Genomic DNA, 21,211 nt, shown 5'->3' on the forward strand with positions numbered 1-21,211 from the left:
CAGAGAGAGAGAGAGAGAGAGAGAGAGAGAGAGAGAGAGAGAGACCCACGGGCCAGAAGCCGCATGCTTGGCTAATCGACCGAATTCGTTCGCCCGAAACATGCGCCTTGCATAAAACCCAGTGGATGGGACCACACTTTGTCTAGTGTGCATGGACTTGGAAGCAGATTTGTCAGTATGGTGTTGAACGTATCTACTGCACTATATACTCTTTTCCAAAAGAATCTTGACTCCTTTTCTTTGAACACAATGCTGTTAAATCAAAATGATTTATCTTATGATGATATTTATGTACCGTGCAGTGTGTTTGTTCTACTGTCTTCTGAATCAATTTTGACATCATAACTAAGTGAGTTCGCTCACTTCTGTGTGTTTAGTATGATTTCATTTGTTAAGTTTTTATTCTGTTAAGCGTTAGTTTTCTGTGTTGTCTTTGCTATCAACGTGTAGCTTATTTCAAAACCCACAAAAGGTGTGTAATAAGTTTATGAAAACATCGCTTGCATTTGAAATGCTAGCTTCAGAAATTTAGAAAAAGGTTGACTTTCAATCATGCCTCGTCTCAGTGCAGAGGAGCGAGGGCGCGCTGTAGGGCATCTCGAAGCAGGTGTTCCCGTGGCGGATGTGGCAAGGATTTTAAACTGTAGCAGGGAAACCATCTACAGTCTGCAGACCAGGTACATGAACACAGGAAGTACAACAAGAGACCGGACAAGATCAGGGAGGCCGTGGGTTACCACCCCGGCAGAGGATCGGTATATCCGCACCACCCACCTGAGGGACAGGTTCCAGTCTGCTTCGCATATGGCCAGGACCCTCCGCAACACCAACCAATGAGCTCACAGACCGTTATTCGTCAGCTCCTGGAACATGGCATAAGGCAAGTTTATTTCTTCCTGCATACATTTCACTCGGTTCAAATCGTATACCTACATCTAGCTTAAAAACATTAATCTGAATGACAACTTGAGCTGAGTGTGACTGAATGAGTGCTCCTATAAAGAACGGGTGAGCGATAAAACTTCAAGTCTTATTAATCCTACAACCCTCCATTGCCGCTATCTTAACTATCACCATCACCACAATCACACTCCGAAATCATAATCATCACCATCCTCTTCGTCTTCTTCTTCAAATTGTTCTGATTATCATAACGGCATGCTTGTCTACATCCCACTTTTTATGTCTTATTTTGTCTTTAGGGCGAGAATGCAAGTACAGCGAAACGAACTACGTCTCCATCACAGACAGGCTGGCTTGCTATGGGCTAACAATCACTTTACGAAGACAAGACTGGTGATCTCAGGTCCTTTTCACGGATGAGTCTAATCACAATGGTTAAATTTTGTTAAATTCGGGTATATCGCCATCGAAATGAAAAGTTTGCTGACCAGTGTGTACATGAAATCCTTAAATGGGGATATGGGCAGGTGATGGTCTGGAGCGAAATCACAACAGACCGGAGGACGGCACTGGTACATGTTCCGGCAGCCCTGAATGGCGCCAACTACGTAGCCACCATCTTGCAGCTACATGTGGCACCGTTTATGCAGAACCATCCAGGCTACACCTTACAACAGGACAACGCTCCAGCCCTTTATGCCAGGGTGACACAAGCTTACCTCGCACAACGACAATTCGGTTTCATCCATCCCTGGCCAGCAGTATCTCCCGACATGAACTCGATTGAACATGTGTGGGATATTTTTGGGCGTCAAATCCAGAGATGAGTCCCTCTCCTCAGAACAACGCTCAGCTGATTCAAAGCCTAACCTACGCTTGGAACGCTATCCCACAACATCAAATTTCCAACATCGTCAACTCTATTCAAGAAGAGAAGAACCGCTTCGTTATATGAGAGGCCTGAAGCGTCCAGCTGCCCCCGTCGTCAAATATTACCTGGGACCAATTAGAGAGAAAGAAGTAGATGAGTTTGTAAAAAAAGCAAGAGCAAAAAGTGCACCTGGAGGAGATGGCGTGTCTTATAAGGTGTTCAAGTATTGCGACACGCTGAGACACATCCTCTTTGAGATGCTAAGAGGCCTTTGGAAAGACAAAGAAATCATCAAAGATTGGTGCAGAGCGGAGGGCGTGTATCTACCCAAAGAACAGAATGCAAAGGAGATAGGACAGTTCAGACCTATTTCAATCATCAACGTGACGTGCAAGATCTTTATGGGAATACTTGCAAAGAGGACTGTAGCATATTTGCAAAGTAATGGCTATGTGGATGAAAGGGTTCAGAAAGCCGGGGTACCAGGGATCCCAGGCTGCATCGAGCATGCTTTCACCATTTGGGACACAATCCAAGAGGCCATGAAAAACATGGAAAGTTTAAACGTAGTATGGTTGGATCTTGCGAATGCCTACGGGTCTGTTCCCCATAAATTGCTGATGAAGGCAATGGATTTTTTCTACGTCCCGCAAGAGGTGCAAAACATCATGAGAGAATACTATAGTAATTTCCAGATGCGATTCTCAGCCACAAATTTCACAACAGAATGGCACCGACTTGAGATTGGGATTGCAGCTGGCTGCTCTATATCGGTCATCTGGTTCATCCTGGTAATAGAGATGCTACTGAGATGTGCAAAATGCTCTGAAGAAGAAGCAAAGGTCAGATCACCAAAGAAAGCCTTTGACCCTACTGACAAGAGATGAAGACACAATGCAAAGTGTGTTGAATCGGCTTGATAAGCTTATCACCTGGGCCAGGATGAAGTTTAAAGCTAAGAAATCTAGAAGCCTGACTATTCACAAAGGAAAACAGAAGCAACTGAAGTTTACAATTGCAGGGGAACAAATGCCCACAGTAAAAGAACAACCTGTGAAGAGTTTGGGTCGGTGGTACTCAGGAACTCTGTCTGATAGGAGTCAAGGCGTGGAAATCATGAAGCAGGCTGAAAATGGGCTGAAAGCAATTGACCAGACAAAGCTTCCAGGAAAGAATAAGATATGGTGTCTACAGTTTGCCCTCTACCCTCGATTGGCGTGGCCACTGACAATGTATGAAGTTGCTCTGTCAAGAGTTGAGATGATCGAAAGAAAGTGTAACAGCTACATCAGGAAGTGGCTGGGGCTACCCCGTACTATTAACACGTCATCCCTGTACAGACATAGAGGTGCGCTTCAACTACCTCTCACGTCAATTGTGGAGATCTACAAAGCAGGCAAGATTAGAACCGTTTTGATGTTGAGAGAATCAAGGGATAAGGAGATCAGTGGAAAACCTCCAGATGTCAAAACAGCCAGAAAGTGGAAGGCAGAAGTTGCAGCTGAGGAGATCCTCTCTGCATTGGAGCATGGCGACATTGTCGGTCCAGCGCAACCTGACAGATTAGGGCTTGGTAATGGCGACTTTAGATCTTTCAGGAAAATGTCTCAGCGAGACAGAAGAAAAGCTGCAACAAGAAATATGCAAAAGATGGAGGCAGAGAGGCGAGAAATTCATCTCATCCAGTGTAGCCAGCAAGGACAAATGACCAGATGGGAAGAGCATGTAGTGGAAAGAAAAGTCGGGTAGAGTGACATCTGGAAGTGGAATGCATCATGCAAGGCTAAGCTTTCTTCTCCGGTCTTCGTATGATGTTCTGCCTTCACCGGTGAACCTTGTTAGATGGAAGGTACAGGAGGACAACAAGTGTAGATGCGGTAAGCTAGGAACCATGAAGCATATTTTGTCAAACTGCAACCTGGCTCTTAACAGATACACCTGGAGGCACAATGAGGTGCTGAAAGTGCTCACGACAATGGCGACAAAACAGGTGGAAGAAGGAAAATATGCCCCCAAGATACAGAAGCATGGACTCACCAAGATTGCGTTCGTTCCGCAAGGAATCAAGGTTACCGAAAGAAAGAAAGCGAACGAAGCCATGGAAGACCAGAGTGGAGGCACATGGGAGGTAGCCGCTGACTTAAAGGGCTTTGAGAGATTCTTTCCCATTCCAACTACAAAAAAGCCAGACATTGTGTTATGGGAGGAAAAAAACCAAAGAGGTGCACTTGGTAGAGCTCACGGTGCCCCACGAGGACAATACAGTGGAAACCATATATAACAGGCCCGGTAATAACAGGGATCCGGTAATAACAGGGATTTTTTAAATCCCCGTTTTTTCCTACTCTTTGTCTCTTTTAAAGTTATCGGCAATAACAGGGCCCCATCGGAGCCCAACCGGTTATAGCAGGGACAAAGGCTCGCTAACAATGTGTAAAAAGTAAGAGAGATAAAGAGAGAGAGAGAGAGAGAGAGAGAGAGAGAGAGAGAGAGAGAGAGAGAGACAGACAGACAGACAGACAGACAGACAGACAGACAGACAGACAGACAGAGAGAGAGAGAGAGAGAGAGAGATAGAGAGAGAGAGAGAGAGAGAGAGAAGCAGTGATGAAGCAAGCCCATGCAAGCCATGCCACTGCAAGCACATGCAACGTTTGCGTAATGTGTCTACTGTCACCTACGAAGTCAAGCGCAAGAGAAAATGTCTTTCAATTGACCAAAAAAATTCGAAATAATCCAGGCTCTTGACAAAAAGCAAGCTCCACTGGCAGAGATTTGTCGTCAGTTCGACATTCCACAAAGGTCGATTTACACCATTGTCAAGGATAGAGAGAAGATAGTGGCAGCATACCCTAATGGAAAGTTTGCTCTGGATCGAAAGAAGATGAGACTACCTGATGCAGATGCTGTGGACCAAGCTTTTCTGATGCGGTTTAAGGAGGCTAGGAGAAAGTTGGTGCCAAAACCCCTGTTCGTGGGTACTTGTGGCAAAGGAAACTACCCATGAATAACTACAGCTGGATTAGTCCACAAATGCTTACTACTTACTTTCCTTGCATTTCTGATTTAACAGGGATCGGATATAACAGGACATTTTCTCTACTCCCACCATCCCTGTTATATCAGGTTTCCACTGTATCTATGCCGCTCATGAGCGGAGAGAAAACCGTAAAGAGGCACTCGTCGAACAATGTGAGGAGGCAGGATGGAAGGCAACCCATTTTCCGGTAGAGGTAGGATGCAGAGGTTTTGTAGCAACAAGCGCCCGTAAATGGATGAGAGTGGCAGGACTTACTGCAAAGAAAAGCAACGAACTCACAAACTCCCTTCAGGAGACAGCAGAGAAAGCCAGTCACTGGATCTGGTTGAAGCGAGAGGACGCAGGCTGGAATGAATCCTAAAGTTGGCAGCAGAGGAAAACAGTCGAAGTATCATGGAGACCTCACATCGGTGAGGGGGCTCGGTGCGTCAGAAAAGCTGTAGAGAGGAAGAGCCCGAAACAGCGACGCATTCTCTCCTGATGATCTCCATGCTAGAGTTCGGGATACGGAGCGTTCGGCTGTGAGCAGTGCATTTTGGCTGTTTAGACTACGCATAACAGGACCAAATTAGCTGTCTATATTCTTTAAAATTCGGAAACCAAAGATGTGAATTGTCACATTTTGCAAGAAGGAGAAGGACCATTGATTGCCAATGAATGCTCTTCTTGTGTCTGTAACTTCCTGCAGGAGCCTAATGACAATACATATGCTATGTTCATTGCTGTAGTTATCAGACCAAACGCTATCTTGTCAAATGTACTCATCGACATTTGCACTAGATAGGACAAATACATTGAAAAGGAACAAAACACAAATAGAAGTGGACAGCACGCACAGTACAAGCAGAAGGTCCCTGAAAATGATATGGTCTATGTGCTTATGGATAATCCTGAACGTTTTCAGAAAACAAAACATTATCTTTGATGTTCGATTTCCGGACCACTCAGACCTGGCTGAAACAAAAAGGACTCAGTTGTTACAAATGTTCATTGCCATTGATACACACTGAACAAAAACATCTAGTACAAATTGAATGTTAAGAGGAATGGTCTTTTTTACCAACTCCATGGGCCCAATAACAGTACCACCTCAGAAGACCCAACCAAATAACTGAAATAATTACTCTTAACTTTATAATTACTCTTAAAACTATTATGAATTGCTTTTGTGCGGTTGAATCGCACAGATTTTGGTAGGTCTAAACTGCTTGTGTCCAGTGACTTATGTGAGAAAGCTTTTTTAAAAAAGATTTTGTTATGGACCATTGTCCTGCATCTTATTATACAGTTAAGTTGGATTCAGCGAGCTCAGATTCAACGAGAACTCAGATTTAACGAGATGAGATGGATTCCCCGTTTTTTTTTCTTCTTTAAAATCAATTAGAATAACCCGGATTCAACGAGCACTTAAAGAGCAGCGAGCTCGGATTCAACGAGGTCGCTTCCAGGGTGAACATCCCCCGCAGACGCGGCTTCGCTCATTTTTCTACCTGAATGAACTTTGTCTATTCCCGGAAACTATCCATTGCACCTGCTTCGTGAACCATTATTCACTTAGCCGATTGCATGCGGCCAATCAGGGTCCTTTTTTTCATACCAACACATGCGTTGTTGGCACGCGCACGTGTCTACTCTGGCGTGTGTCGGGGTCGGATGGGCGGCCTGCACACGTATGGCTGTGCGTGCGTGTCGGGGAAGGGGGGCGCACTTGCGGTCCGGGCATTGAACGTCGCAAATACGAACGTGTCAGTCTTATTTTTCCCCTCGGTAGCTGATCATTATTACAATGATAAGCTAGTCTCGACATAGATCTGCGTAAAGAATTGTGCGCTGGTCTATGGAATCAAAAGTTGCTGCATTAGCAACACAACTTTTTGGTAAACAATGGAGATGACACAGGCTTGTACATTTGAACGAATCGGTCTTTTTTTTTACACAGATCATAATGTGCAGGCATTTCAGGCACTACTTGTGACTTCTCTTTATACATTACTTGCTCAGTGCCTGTAATTATCTACACAAATTCTTGTGTTTGCTATAACGAACACTCGGATTCAACGAGGTTTTAGGCCAGGCCCGGCGACTTCGTTGAATCCGAGTTCCACTGTATTATATTCAGATTCATACGTATGAACATAAAGAAATTACAGTTTTTATACAACTTAGGCGGTTGAATCACGCGGCTAGTGATATGTGTCACGACTTGGTGGAGTCAGGCGCGCTAGTCAATTTTTGGGCATATGGGGTTACTAACTTATTGGTATCAGCCTATTCGTTTGCCTTCATTTTGGTGGAAAAAAATCCATTTTTACTGAATAAAAGTTGAATTACTTGCGATTGAAGGAGGTCAAGTTTGCCTGGTTTCAGAGGTAAAAATTAGCTATAAAATAGCCGTCAAAGTTTGGTTACTTCTATAGCCTGAGAGTCCTTGGAAACTGAAAATTTACGTTTTTTATGCCTTTGATCAATGTTTTTTTCAGTAACATTCACACTTAAATGTGTTTTTAATTGGCCACAAAAGGCGTTGAGTAAAAAAAAAAAAAGGATAAAAACTGCCCATGGGCCAAAAAACGCAGATTTCTTCGATTTCATTATTTTGATGGGCGCCTGATTTCACCATGATGCCTCACATATATTAGGCTATAATATCAGAATATATCTAAAACATTATTATTGTTGTCTTTATTGTGAATTTTATTGTTATTATTAGTTATTGTTGTTTTCATTATTGTTATTATTGTGATTTTGATTGTTGTTTTTTATTGTTTCTCAGGAGGAGATACTTCTCCCAGAACAGTGAGACGTCGTAAGAGGAACGGGACGTCTGTTGAAGAGGAATGTGTTGTTTGTTTCGAGGAGCGAGTGCTAGTCGAAATCTACCCTTGCAGACACAGGCATGTTTGTGAGAAGTGCATCCTCAAAATCGTGGGCACGACTAAACGCAGCTGTCCCTTGTGCCGTAAGAGGATTCAGGGTTACTGCTGAACGTTGTAGGCTTCGGACATGAAATCCAAGTCTTTTATCGAATTCTTTTTTGAATCATAATAAAAGTGTTGAACTGACTGTCCTGCGAGTGTCAAAATGAAGATGACTTCATCAAGTGAAGCTGTTAAACTGCCTTGGAAATGTATACCGTTTCTGAATTTATAAAGTGCGTTAAAAGATTTTTCTGTTAATAATCTAATCTTTAAACAGATTTATTTTTCTGTTTGACATTGTAATTTAGTAGTTTAAGCATATATTTCTGTAGAATGTATGTGTGGAGCATTTTTTGTGTCTGAATACTTTTACTTCCTGCTTTGTGTTGTGCTGTGGTGAAATCAGTCTCTCCTTAGAATAATGAAATTAAAGAAATCTATATTTGCCGATCTGTTTTGGGAATTTTTTTGGGTTTTTGGTTTTTTTTTTTTTGGGGGGGGGGGGGGGGGGGGGGGGTTCTACACCTTTTATGTCCTTTCTGAGTGAATTTTTACTAAAGAACCTTTTAATCAAAGGCACAAAATATCATTACTTGCATTTTCTAAGGACATTTTCCAATCTTTGATGGGCATTTTCTTGTTATTTTTACCTCTGACACCAGGCGACCCCGACCTCCTTCCGTTAAACGTAGTCTTGGCATCTGTTCAAGACAGATGTGTTTTTATTTTCTTCCAAAGCAATGCAAATAAACAAGCTTTCAGGTTATGCTAATAATATAACTCCATAAGCCCCAAAACTGAGGAGGCACTGATTCCACCATGTCAAGACACCTTTCTGTAATGTTTCAGATTGACTAGATTCTAATTTATGGAAAAGAGATATGTTTTCCTGTCTTAATCTCCAGCTAGCTACTCCTAGCGGCTTGCGGTTGGAACTTCTGTGCTGGTGAGCCACTGACAGCGGCGCTGGCACATTTTTTTACAACGACACTGATGCAAAATTAATTTTCAGTAATTGCCGAAAACAGGTCTCTTTTACTGAGAGTGGTTTCATTAGATGTAGAACTGTCAAAATAGGTTAATTTGTTTTGATTTGATAACCAATTTAGTGACCCACATGTCACTTTTAGATTTTTCATACCAGAAGAGGGCATTGTTGGAAAACCCCCTCCGGAGATAAAGAGTTAACTCTTTCCGTACATAGTCTAGGTTCATTTGGCTAACCATGTTTTTATGCTCAGTATAATTGTCAATGAGCTGATTTATCTATGTCATGCTCTTACACTGTGCCGGAACAACATAGGGGAACTGCTGCTTTTTTTCCCCCTCATCCTTACTATCGTCACTTTCCCTCTACTTCTTTTGTATGTTTGTCACTCTCTTGTGAACTACCAGTTCCGGGGTGCCTTGATAGTGGAAGCAGACTTTGTGCTGTTGAGGCTTTAGAGGTGAGCAGAGAACGCCTGATTCCCCATTTCAACTTCTCTGTTGATATTCACCCCTTCGGTTAAGAGCGCCACATATATAACCTTACTAAACCAAAACTTCTTCTTCAGACCCTGTGTCAAGGGGTGTAATCAGAGATGTTGTTTCATTCCTTGGTACAGCTTACTTCCCCAATAGCCTTAGTTCCTTTCACTATCTTGGACATTATGTTTAACTTTTTTCTATGTTTGACTTGGACCCACTTCTTGAATGGATGTCTGGCGGGCACTCTGGTGTTATGTTACTCTTTAGTAACGCCTCTAATCTTCAGGACTTTTGTGACCTATTTGTGTTGCAAGTGCTATAAAACTATTATAAAATCTAACAACTCTAGTAGTAGTAAAGCCTCTAATCTTCTGCACTTATGTGACCTATTTGTGTTGCAAGTTCTGTAGAACTCTTACATAACTTTAAAAAGAAAATAAAACCCTTCTAGATACAGTTACTATGTTGGAGGTCCCTTTAAGAGTGGGCCCTGTCAAAGGCTTACTGGAACACATTCCCTGAAGAGTGAGAAGAAAATCCGATGGAACTCATAATCAATCCCAGTGCATTGGTGTGTTGAACAAGTTAATGACCAGTTGGGCTACATAGCCCATACCCATTATTTTTGTCATTGTTACGGTACGGTCATTGCATAAGTTGCATAAAGGTGATGTTCCACAGTCTCATATGCATAGTCACACAATGGACACATTGGGGGAAGTTCTGGTTTTATTCTGTTCAAGTGAAAGTTGAGCTGTATATGTTCTGTTCGTAGACGGAAGATCGTGGTCTGTTTCTTTCTCTGTAGGTGGTTGATGTTGTCATTTCGTTTTGTTGTAGTCATATGTTTGAAAACTGCTCTACCTGTCTTTCCCAAGGCCCATCTGTTCATCCAATCTTGTTTGCTGTTGCTTTTAATAATTTGTTTTGCAGTGTTGTATGAAGTTGGAATGTTGGGTTGTTCCCGTCTAGATCCCCTTTTGGCGAGTGTCTGCTCTGTCATTTCCAGGTATGTTTGAGTGTCCGAGAATCCACTGCATTACCAGGTTGGCGCCACAGAATGTTATCAGATGATGGGAGCCAAACAGTAGTATATGTGTCAAGTGTTCGTTTAGATGGTGATCATTTCCTATTGCTTGCAAGACTGACAGTGAGTCAGGGAAGATCACTATACTCTGTGTTTTGTTTGGATGAGTGTCAAAAACTGTGCAGAGATGGTATAGTGCTGTTTCAATTGCTATCATTTCTGCGTCGTAGTTGTTGCATTTCTCTCCAAAGGCTGCAGAGATCTCATTGGAACTTCCATCTGGGTATTGTATTGGTATTCCATATCTGGCTTTGGTGGTGCCTTTGAATGCAGAGCCGTCTGTATAGACGTGTATCCAGTCATCTGAATAGCTGTCGATTGTTTGATGTGATGCAAGCATCAACTTCACTGGGTCTGAAGATTTTGTGCTATTGTCTCTGAGATAATTTTTAATGATTGGTTTTTCCATAGAAATGTGGGGAGGGATGTTTTGGTTGGCTCTTTTGGTTTCTCTACTGTTTTGTGGTAGATGGTAGCTCTCCAATAGTTCTGTGATGCGATGCATCACTGATTTATGTTGAAGTCGCTTCTTTGGTTTCCATGTTTCTACTAATTTCCTGTTTGGGTGGTTAGGGCACATTCTTTTGGTTCTTTCATGGAGCTCCAAAACTGCTTTATCTCTGCGAATTCCCAGGGGTTCAACATTTGACAGAATTTCAAATGCGGCAGTAGGTGTAGATCTCATGCCACCATTTATGAAACATTTTACATTGTGAGCACTTTTTTAATGTCTTTCATAGTGTGCTGTTGGTGGTGGGAAGTATGATGCCGAGATTATATGTAACCGTGTCTTTTCTGTTTGTGCTTCACCAGTCATCTTTCTGTTTGTAATTTGTGTGTGTGTGTGTTTACACCCCTATTGACAAAATTTAGTCGGCAGGTTATTTCAGGCTAAGAGCGATGCGTCGTCCCAGCAGAAAGACGGAGATACTTGAAAAACTCCTCCCCCTTATAGGAATCGAACCCATGTCTTGTGCATGCAGTGGCAAAGCACTTGACCACTGTACCATAGACTATGTTAGTCATGTTTCTGTAGCTGTTTATTTGACAAACTGTGTGTCTTCATTATGTCAGGGATCCTTTTTTTGTTTGTTTTTTGTATTGTCCTAAGTTGTCTTCCCTGATGGTGATAGTATAGTGGTTAGCAGTCTGCTATTTTGCTTAATTTGCCGGTAGCGTTCTGAGCTTGTTTTTACGTTGCTCTCCCTCTTATTTTCACTTATGTCTATTAGCAATTTTGCATTTGCCCAGCGCCCATGGCCTTGGTTATGTTTGCCACGGAACATGTACCTTTTTCTAACGTTGTCTTAATAGTTTTTATCAAGACGTGATGGAACCAGGTGCTCCTTGGTTTTGGGAATTATGAGGCTATGTATCATCTAAAAGCATGCCGTGGTGAAAAAAGTACCCATTTGTCTCGAATAGAATTTGAGATTTTTGTGATTTTGGTCAAAGGTAAAGTTAGCGAGAAAATGGCCACTGGAACCTGGAGCATGAGAACAAAATAAAACATGCATCAAAATTGAGCTCTTTAAAAGTAGCCGCCCACGTCAGGGGAGTTCTGTTTTTTTGGAGGCTTTATCTGGGCCACCATCAACGAAAATGAAGACCAAAGGGTTCACTTCATCACCAATGGTAGCATGTTCTTTAAAAGAATCCTCAGTCAAGATATTCTGAAAGACAGCAATGTGACTTTCAGCTGAACTTTAATTGTGCCTGGACTTTGAATGGCAACATAAGTGGGTCCACTGTACCCAATCCTTCCGTCTTTGTCTGGCAAACAACAGGCATAGACAGAAGGAATGAGTTTATGATTTTCCCCGATGGTCAGGGAGGGTCACTTTATAGTCTAGATGCATGAACACAAAAGACTGCTTTTTGGATATGGGCAGTCCAATTGGCACCCTTGCCTTATCATCTTGTGACAAAAAAAAACACTTTGCCCCCGCCAATGAAGCAAGCTAATTCCTTGACACATTTTACAGTGCGTGGCTGATGCAAAGTGGCCGTCAATGTGAGGCTTTCTTTGGTTATTTTGGGGCCAACAAAATTTCACGTTGACTGTACTGAAATGATACTTCAGTACTTCAGACATTTCAGGAATGAGTCTGAAATAAAGCCAGAACGTGTCAGTAGTATATAACCCTTTTCTTGTAAGGCTCTTTTTAAGTCATCCACTGTTTTAATTGTATTTATTTTCTAGTTCTTCTGCACTCATCAGCTGCTCCTTTCTGGCACAACGATGCTATATATGGCTTCTGCAAGGCCCTCCATTTTCTCTTCAAGTCTAGGTCTCCCAGGCATATGTTTAATTTTCTCCCCTTCCTCACTCATTAGCTTTTCTAACTTTGCAACCTTTTTCCCCCTTGCCTTTGCCTGTGCTTTGGCATCTGTTAATTTTCTCTTCACCTTTTTTTCTAGGGTGACCTTATTTAGGCCACATATGGCCTAAATAAGCTAAACCCCCCTCCTTTACCTTATTTAGGCCACAGGTGGCCTAAATAAGCTAAACCCCCCTCCCTTACCTTATTTAGGCCACACCTGTGGCCTAAATAAGCTAAACCCCCCTCCCTTACCTTATTTAGGCCACACCTTTATACAAAGTCACAGAAATATTCCTTTTGTGCTTATTGAGGTACAGTGCAGGGTGATTTTACCTGCAAGGATAATTGGACAAATTGGGCAAAATCTTTATTGCTAATGGTCATATGTAGACAAATCCTATATCATTGTCTTTTTTTTTTTCTTAACTGCTCATGGTTATTAAAGAGTAAGCCAACTAGGTAGTAATTTCGGATTCCTAATACTAATATTATTATGAGCATTCTTAAAAATTTTTAACTTGTTTTTAGCGCTTTTCTCAATGTAAAACGGATTCCGAAAAAAAACCCAATGACCTTATCTTTCTTTTTCAAAGTATTGTGCATATATTTGTGTGAAACTATATATTCTATGCTTTCATGTACATGAAAAAAGCTAATAAAGGCAAGCAAAATGTTCTTCAGAGACATAGATCTAGTAGTTGGCCCACTGAATTTTTTTTATAAACCGGGAAAGATGACCAGAAAATAACAAAATTATTTTATGATCTTCACTTGCACTTGCAATTTTTTTGATAAATTATAGTCTACCTCATTCTCTTTTTTTCCCATCATTTTTCTTCACTATTCATGACAACTGGCATGTATTGTTTTCAGTTATTATCAAGAAAGTGGATAGGCGGACTACGGGGTCTATCTAGCCAAAAGGATAGGTGGACCCCGGGGTCTACCTAACAAAATGCTAGGATTTAGGATGTGAACCCTAGAGTCAGCGTAGTCAAATAAGTAGATCTAGGTTTAACTAAGGATCGGTGGACCCCGGAGTCAACATAGTGAAATAAGTAGATCTAAGTTTATTTTATAGTAGGACTGGCGGAGCCGGTGGTCAACGTAGTGAAATTATAAGTAGATATAGGTTTAATTAAGGATTGGTGGACCCCGGGGTCAACGTAGTGAAATCAGTAGATCTAGGTTTAATTAAGGATTGGTGGACCCTGGGGTCAATGTAGTGAAATAAGTAGCCTACATGTAGATCTAGGTTTAATTTTAAGGATTGGGGGACCCTGGAGTCAACGTAGTGAAATAGGTAGGTTTAAGGTGGACCCCAGGGTCTACCTGTCCTAAAACCTAGTATTTCGCTAGGTAGACCCTGGGGTCCACCTTAAACCTGCTTATTTATCACTACGTTGACCCCGGGGTCCACCAATCCTTACTTAAACCAAACCTTATTTCACTACGATGACTCCGCGGTTCACATCCTAAAACCTAGTATTTCGCTCTGCAGACCCCGTAGTCCACCTATCCTCTACAGGACTAAACTATTATCAATTTGCAATTTTCATTGATTAGCATTTTTTTTTCAAAATATTGAATCAGAGACTCGCTGTCTAAAAAGTCCACTGCTAATGCTATTATTTTCAAAGAAAATGGCACAATTTGATTTTATGACATGTTGAAAAAAAAAGTTTGAAAAATATCCCGAAAACAAGATAAAATGATTATATAGATCTCTCTCTCTCTCTCTCTCTCTATATATATATATATATATGTGTGTGTGTGTGTGTGTGTGTGTGTGTGTGTGTGTGTGTGTGTGTGTGTGTGTGTGTATTTTATTATGTATACTAAAAGACTGAGCAGAGGCTTACAATGTAAATTCTGTGCTCTACAAGTAGAGAAAATATTAAGTTTGCGCAAAACAGATTTTATAAAAAAAAAGTTGGATCTAATTATTCTAATACAAGTAAAAGTGATTGTTATGGTGAGATTTGTTATTATTGACTCTGGAAATACAGTTACTTTCTGAATCTAAAAGTAACTAGAACTGTGCAATTCGTTTTATTTCAATTCCAAAGCCCAACGGCATAGCAATAATAAGTTAGATCTAGATCTAGCAGTTGTAGGCTCTCTGGCTGCTTCTAGCATAGGCCTGCTACTACTGATTCTAGACAGGGAATCTAGATCTTGCTATCGCCTGCACTATTAAAGTCAAATATATGGTAAAATAAAAACAAAACTGAATTTTTTTCAGTCAGTACATCCCAATTGCCATAGCCGCACGTATTAATAGTTGAATAATGCGATACCGAAGCAACACGTTATCACAGTGTGCAGGGGAGAGCGAGGTGCCCGGTCGATTCCGTGGTTCGGCTTTTGTAGATCTATGCATTTTTTACGGAAAGCCCTATTACCTAACCCTATTACTAGATCTATTAGTGTTGTGAAAACTTCAACCTCTGGCCTCTACAGCTCAGGCGTCAAAAGATGCTGGAAAATAATAATACGTCCTGAAGTTTCATAATTTATTTTTATACAGAATAACACAGTACACAGCCAGTAGTTTTTATTTCATCGAGTTATAAAAATGGCCTTCGTATAAAAATTGCCTTGTTTTCAGAAGCAAATTTTAATAGTTCTAGTTCTACCGAATCGATTTTCACGCGAATTCAACCATTTTGATGATCTTTCTTTTCCTTTTAAAAAGATGTAGATCTAGGCCTGTCGGATGTGGCAATGCGAATAACACTGAGTTGTTTAGATCTAGACCCATCAAAACAGGAGGCTTCGTGGCCGATCACAAAAGTCTACGGGGCTTATCGAGGCTGATTCGCCCTTCCACGAGTACGTTCACTAAACTGCCTACTGGATAGAATCTACTACCAAATATTCTCTACACGATCTTTGCTACTACTACTACTAGGCCTACTAGCCTACATGTACTACTACGAGACAGTACGAAAGAGTGTCACTCAGGCAAAGATAGTGTAACTTTGACTCAGCCACGTAGTGTACACTCTTTTTATACCCCAAATTTAACCCGGAAGTCCATTCGGAGGATTTGACCTTTTCACTGGACCAAAGTGTGCCAAAATGGTAGCCTAGCTTTTGCCCCTCCATGAAGGAAAAATCTGGCCCTCATTCAAACCATTGGGATTGAGCAAAATTTTGCGTATTGTGCTTTGTTCTTTACAATATTCATTATGGTTATGATTTATAAGTTGTACACTGAGACAAAACCGTACTAAATGAGAAAGGTGCACCATTATGAAAGTGGAACGAACTCAGTTGCCTGAAAAAGGTAGTTTGAGCATGTGTGGCCTAAATAAGCTAAACCCCCCTCCCTTACCTTATTTAGGCCACAGTCCACTGTGGCCTAAATAAGCTAAATCTCCCTCCCTTACCTTATTTAGGCCATATGTGGCCTAAATAAGCACTCCCTTTTTTCTAACTCTTCTTTATCTTTTTCACAATGTTTAAGTTTATTTTTACAGGTCTGTACTCTACCCACTTGATATTTTGTTGTTCAGAATATATAAAATTTCAGAATTTATACGATTTAATTCTTCATCTTATCCTGTGCAGGGGCGATGATGGGTCGTCTCCTCTCTGCAGGCTCTGAGTCACTCGGTTCAGCGCTGGTCTCCTCCATAGAACCACTTGCTTCCGTTGATTGCTGTCTGGGTTGGTCACTGCTTTCTGATATTTCAGAGGGGGATACATACATGTGTGTATAAAAATGCAAACCAAACAACTCAATTGTATGCATTTTTAAAAAAGTAAAAGAACCAAATAAATGTCTCTGAGGTAAATGTCTTAAACTTACAAGACACAGACCCGTTCTACAAATGGTGATATAGTGATAGGAAAGCCCAAGATAAATGTTTGTACCAGTACCTGATTCATTGCCGTAGGACCTCTGTGTAGACAACATTGCTGGTATATGCGCCATCTGGAACTCCGTCCTGGGCAGCAAGTCTGTTTGCATGTATTCTAATAGAGTCCCTAGACCCAACACGACTCATTGCGACATATAATTGTCAATGTGAAAAAAAAAATCGTCCTGTAAAGAAACTCTTGTCCTTATCAAAGTCTGTCCCTGAGCTTTGTTGGCAGTCATTGCAAAAGCAGGTCTGACCGGAAATTGTTTCCATCGAATATGGAAGGGAAATATGTTGTCTGAAGGCATGAGGGGCATCCTTGGGATGAAAAGTCTCTTTCCGGCTTGTGGACCACAAGCAACAACTACATCAATTACATGTTAATGAAGGTGTTGAACCACATATCGAGTCCTGTTGCAGTGGCCGTTTGTGGGATCCAAATTTCTCAGCAACAGGACAATGTTAGTTTGTGGGGTGGCATACCTGACGGACATAGAGAATTGATAAATTCGATGGGGTATTGGTGTTAATTTTCTTCCACCGAATCACTGCTCCTGTAGACTTTTCTTCTCCGGGAAAAGGATTGCATGATCAGATTATTGATTCTGTCTACTTCTGTGTTGGTGGGGCTGATGATGCAGCGGGAAGCCAGCCAGTCAGGATTTGTGTTGGACTGCAAGTTACCAAAGACAAAATTTATCAACTCTCGTTCGCTGTTCACTGTGATGTCATCTGGCAGTTTTATCACAAACTCCCGGATTTGCTTGCATACGTTGTGTTTGCCATCTCTGTAGTTGGAGAAATCAACAGTCTCACCCTCATGTTTCTTGTCAGTGTTGTCAGTCTAAGCACATTGACATGCTCCCACAGATATGATGATTTCAGGGTTGCGTTGACTATCTGTGATCTTGAGCCATGGCGAACGTCTGGTAGTATTTGGTGCCAGTCACCCGACGTCAGCACAGTTAGCCCACTGAACAGAGAGTTATTCCCACATATGTCTTAAAGTGTTCGGTCTATGGCTTTAAAGATGTGTTTGTGGCCCATCGATACTTCATCAATGATGAACAGCTCTGTTTGGCGTAATAAAGTGCCATTGGCATCTCGGGGACTCACACTGCACATGGACTGTTCGTTCATACCCAGAGGTACTTTGCATTTGCTGTGTAATGTTCTGCCATTTGAGAGCAGAGTTGCTGCAATGCCTGACAGAGCTGTAGCAAGGGCAATCTTCTTAAAGGAACGGATAGCCGCAAGAATCAGGTAATCAGGTTTATAGTGTGGGTTTTCCCAGTCCCTCCACTTCCCTCCAGGGCAAATATCTTGCCTTGCTTCTGTACAACTGACTCTATCACAGCATCATACACTACTCTTTGTTCTTCATTAAGGTTTGGATACTCTTGACTCACCTTCTGTCACTGTTTTTTTGTGTCAAAATTTAATTCCTCGTGGACAATTCTTGGTTGTTTTTCCTCAACGTGACTGTTCTGCAGATGGTAGCTGACAGTCTTTATGCAGATTCGACCCATCATTATCAAGAATGTGCTGAAGTTGTAGCAACACTTAGTTCTCAATCTGCGGATTAAACTCTGTGACCTTGTCTCTCATCATGATGTCCCAGCACAGTTTCAATTTGTGCTTGTGCCAAAATGAGAGAGGATCAGCTGGACGACAATAGATGAGAATGGTTGTAAAGGCAAGACGTAACTGGGGTCCAAATCTTATAGGAGATGCTTCTTGCGTTGCTGCATCCGTCTCAGTGTCATCATCGAGCAGTCCAAGTTGGTTGCATGCATCTTGATCCATTTACTCGATGAAGCACAATATGAAATGGAAGTAGTCCCCTGTAAAAAAACTAATATTCCGTGGATGAATAGAAGCAGCTGAAATAGAACAATGTGGCATACACACACGTCAAAACACAAGTGGCACTTCTGTTCTTGCAAAAAAGTACAAATCTTTGGCACACAGACGACACAACACAAACTGCACTTGTATCCGTGTAAACGACTCCATAAAAGTAGAACTATGTGGCACACACATGGCAAAGCACAAATCGCACTTCTGTTCTTGCGATCTACTCACATGCATGAAGAAGCACAATATGAAAGGGAAGTAGTCTCCAGTAAAATATGAAATGACTAATGACAGTGAGAGCTTCGATTTACAGGAAAAACCATCAAACCGGAACAATCAAAAGGTAGTTTCCGAACTTTGGAAATATGTCCACGTAACCCTGTGGGGCAATTCTTGTCTGAATCTTACATTTGTAGATTTTGTGGGCACCTGTGTAAAAAGCTTTTACTGACCCCACAGACGGGCTTAGCTCCATTATAATAAGATTCTATTGTGTAAAAGATGATTACTTCTCAGTTTGGACTACAGTACAATGTTCTTTCTAAAAGCAGAGTTGGAAAAAATTTCCAGGCCTAAATATGAAATATTCTTCACAGGCCAGAAATGCACATTAGCTGAGCCTTTAAAAATGCACAGCATAACTTCTTCCCTGCTTGGCACTGGCCAGAGATTCAGATCAGAAGGTCAGGGGGCAGCCCTGTCCATTGCTGGTCTCCCCAATTTCGGAACCAGTTGATGGCTTGCTGAAATTGGGTACAAAATAACCATATATGAAAATACTAACCTGTTCCGGGCTCCTCCATTTTGCTGCTTCCACTCTGCAGGCCTTGAGTCGCTCAGTACGGTGCTGGTTTCCTGTACTGGCAGCTTCTGCTCTGAATGTCGTGGGTTGCCCTGTTCAGTGCTGGTCTATCCAATTTTGGAACCAGTTGATGGATGTCTGGGTTGATCACTGCTTGTTGAAATTGAAAGTGGGAGATACATGAATGTACATACAAACCCAAAGCTCAATTGTTAAAAAAAAAAGAGCATAGTTTCTCAATTTGGATTTTTATAAAAGACCACAGCCCCCTGCCTTAAATCTATAAATCAGCACCGCCCAACACCCCCCCCCCCTCGGCGCAGGCCGGAAATTTTAATCTCCCTTAAATTAAAATAAAGCCCAGTCCAACACCCTCCCCCCTCGGTGCCGGCCAGAAATTCAGGTCAGCCTTTTATCAGTTTTTGATTTGGGTTTGTTACGTTGAAAGGATTCTATTCTGAATATTTATGTCAACGGGACTCTTAGTCTTAATATAATATGTGCTACTACACAGTGAAGTGCGGAGGTATCTTTCTTGCACAACCCAGTCAGACCGCCTTTATGTGACACTGACTGGGCCACGGTGAGTTGCCTGGTGCCGCGGTCAGGGATTGAACCCAGGACCCTGCGATCACCAGTCCGACGCCTGCCTTAGCCACTGTGCCACGACAACTCACAAATTTACAATCAAATACCCCTCGTGGCGTATGCCAGAAATTCAGATCAGTCTTTAAAAATATTACCTACATATTTCTAGCATCTGCGTTTGCCATGGCCCGCAAATAGCAGTCGCGATTTTTGATTTTTTCAACAAAAAAAAGTACTTCATAACAATATTAGACGTGTATTTTGATAATTTTAAGGTGTCCATGAATAGATATTTTCCTGCGAAGAATGTAGATACATTACATACTATACATTGCTGTTTGTCTTTTATTTTTCCCTTTGTTGTGTTTTAATTTGTTGGTGTGTTCATTTTTACAAAATTGTTCTGATGTGTTGTTTATCTATTTTCTGTGTATAAAGTATAATGTTATTTAATGTGATGTTTTTCCCACATAAAAAAAAAAAGTATTATAGTTATGTTAGAGCGTGTCTCCACCTAAAACTAAATACTGGCCCTTGTGTATGGTTCCATAATTTACATGTTAAAAAAGTCCTGTAGTTTTTCCTGAATTACACTCGTTTAGGGTAAAAAAAACAACCCGGCCCATCTTCGTGAACACACGGCCTTATTTGTTAATTTTTTTTGTTTATGTGCTATTCTAGTTTTGATTTAATTCTGTTGTGAAACCTGTATTCTCCATGTTTTTACACTCTGTGTGGCTGCAAATGATACTCTGAATGCTTAAAACAGAGCCCAAGAAATTCTGATGCTTTAGATTAAGTTACCTCTGTCAACACATTGCTATAATACGTTATCACAGAGAGATGAAAATTAATGGCAACTTTTGCCATTTTTGTGGCAACTTTTGGACACAAAAAAAATGGCAACAAACGCGGATGCTAGATATTTATAATCATAATAAAATAATATACACTTTATATTTCAGTAGAACACAATACTGCATACTTACATTTTTTAGGGGGTTTAAAAAACCCAGCCCACATCAACATTTTTTTAGAATGATGTTTGGCTGCCATGGCCTTCCAGTCCTGAATTTTTTCTTTTACTTTCTCTTGGTCATGTTTCATTTCATTCCAGGCTGCTTGTGCTTTATGAAACACTGTTGTCTTGGGTAGAGTTGGATATGCATTTTTTAAATGCCTCTAAAAATGATTTGTAAAGCTCTGTTTTTCCTGACTTCCTCATGATGAGAAATTTCTCTTCGAAAAAAAAAAATTTAAAAAAATGCTGGTGATCGTTGTATGGTAGGTAGATCGAGCAATTTGAAAGTAGATCCGGAATCAAATTTTAAAAAGGGCTGGCTCTATTTCTCTGAACGCTCGGGAAAATAAACTCTATTTCTGCGAACGGTTTACATTCTCGAGATTTTTTGTTTTTTTGCGAATGGAGTGGCCCGTGTGTGTGTGTGTGTGTGTATGTGTGTGTGTAAGGTGTGAATG

General features: G+C 41.2%; 1 protein-coding gene across 1 annotated transcript in view; it reads left to right on the forward strand.

Moving 5' to 3' along the window:
• LOC101846833 (RNA-binding E3 ubiquitin-protein ligase MEX3C) overlaps positions 1–8,179 on the forward strand; it is a 37,048-nt gene extending 28,869 nt beyond the window's left edge. The window contains exon 3 of the mRNA XM_005105048.3: positions 7,588–8,179. Within this exon, the coding sequence (XP_005105105.1) occupies positions 7,588–7,799 (212 nt within the window). The 3' untranslated portion in view covers positions 7,800–8,179. The remainder of the gene's footprint in view (positions 1–7,587) is intronic.
• Positions 8,180–21,211: the final 13,032 nt, after the last annotated feature.

This window comes from Aplysia californica, unplaced genomic scaffold (assembly GCF_000002075.1).
Source record: "Aplysia californica isolate F4 #8 unplaced genomic scaffold, AplCal3.0 scaffold00450, whole genome shotgun sequence".
Taxonomy (NCBI): domain Eukaryota; kingdom Metazoa; phylum Mollusca; class Gastropoda; order Aplysiida; family Aplysiidae; genus Aplysia; species Aplysia californica.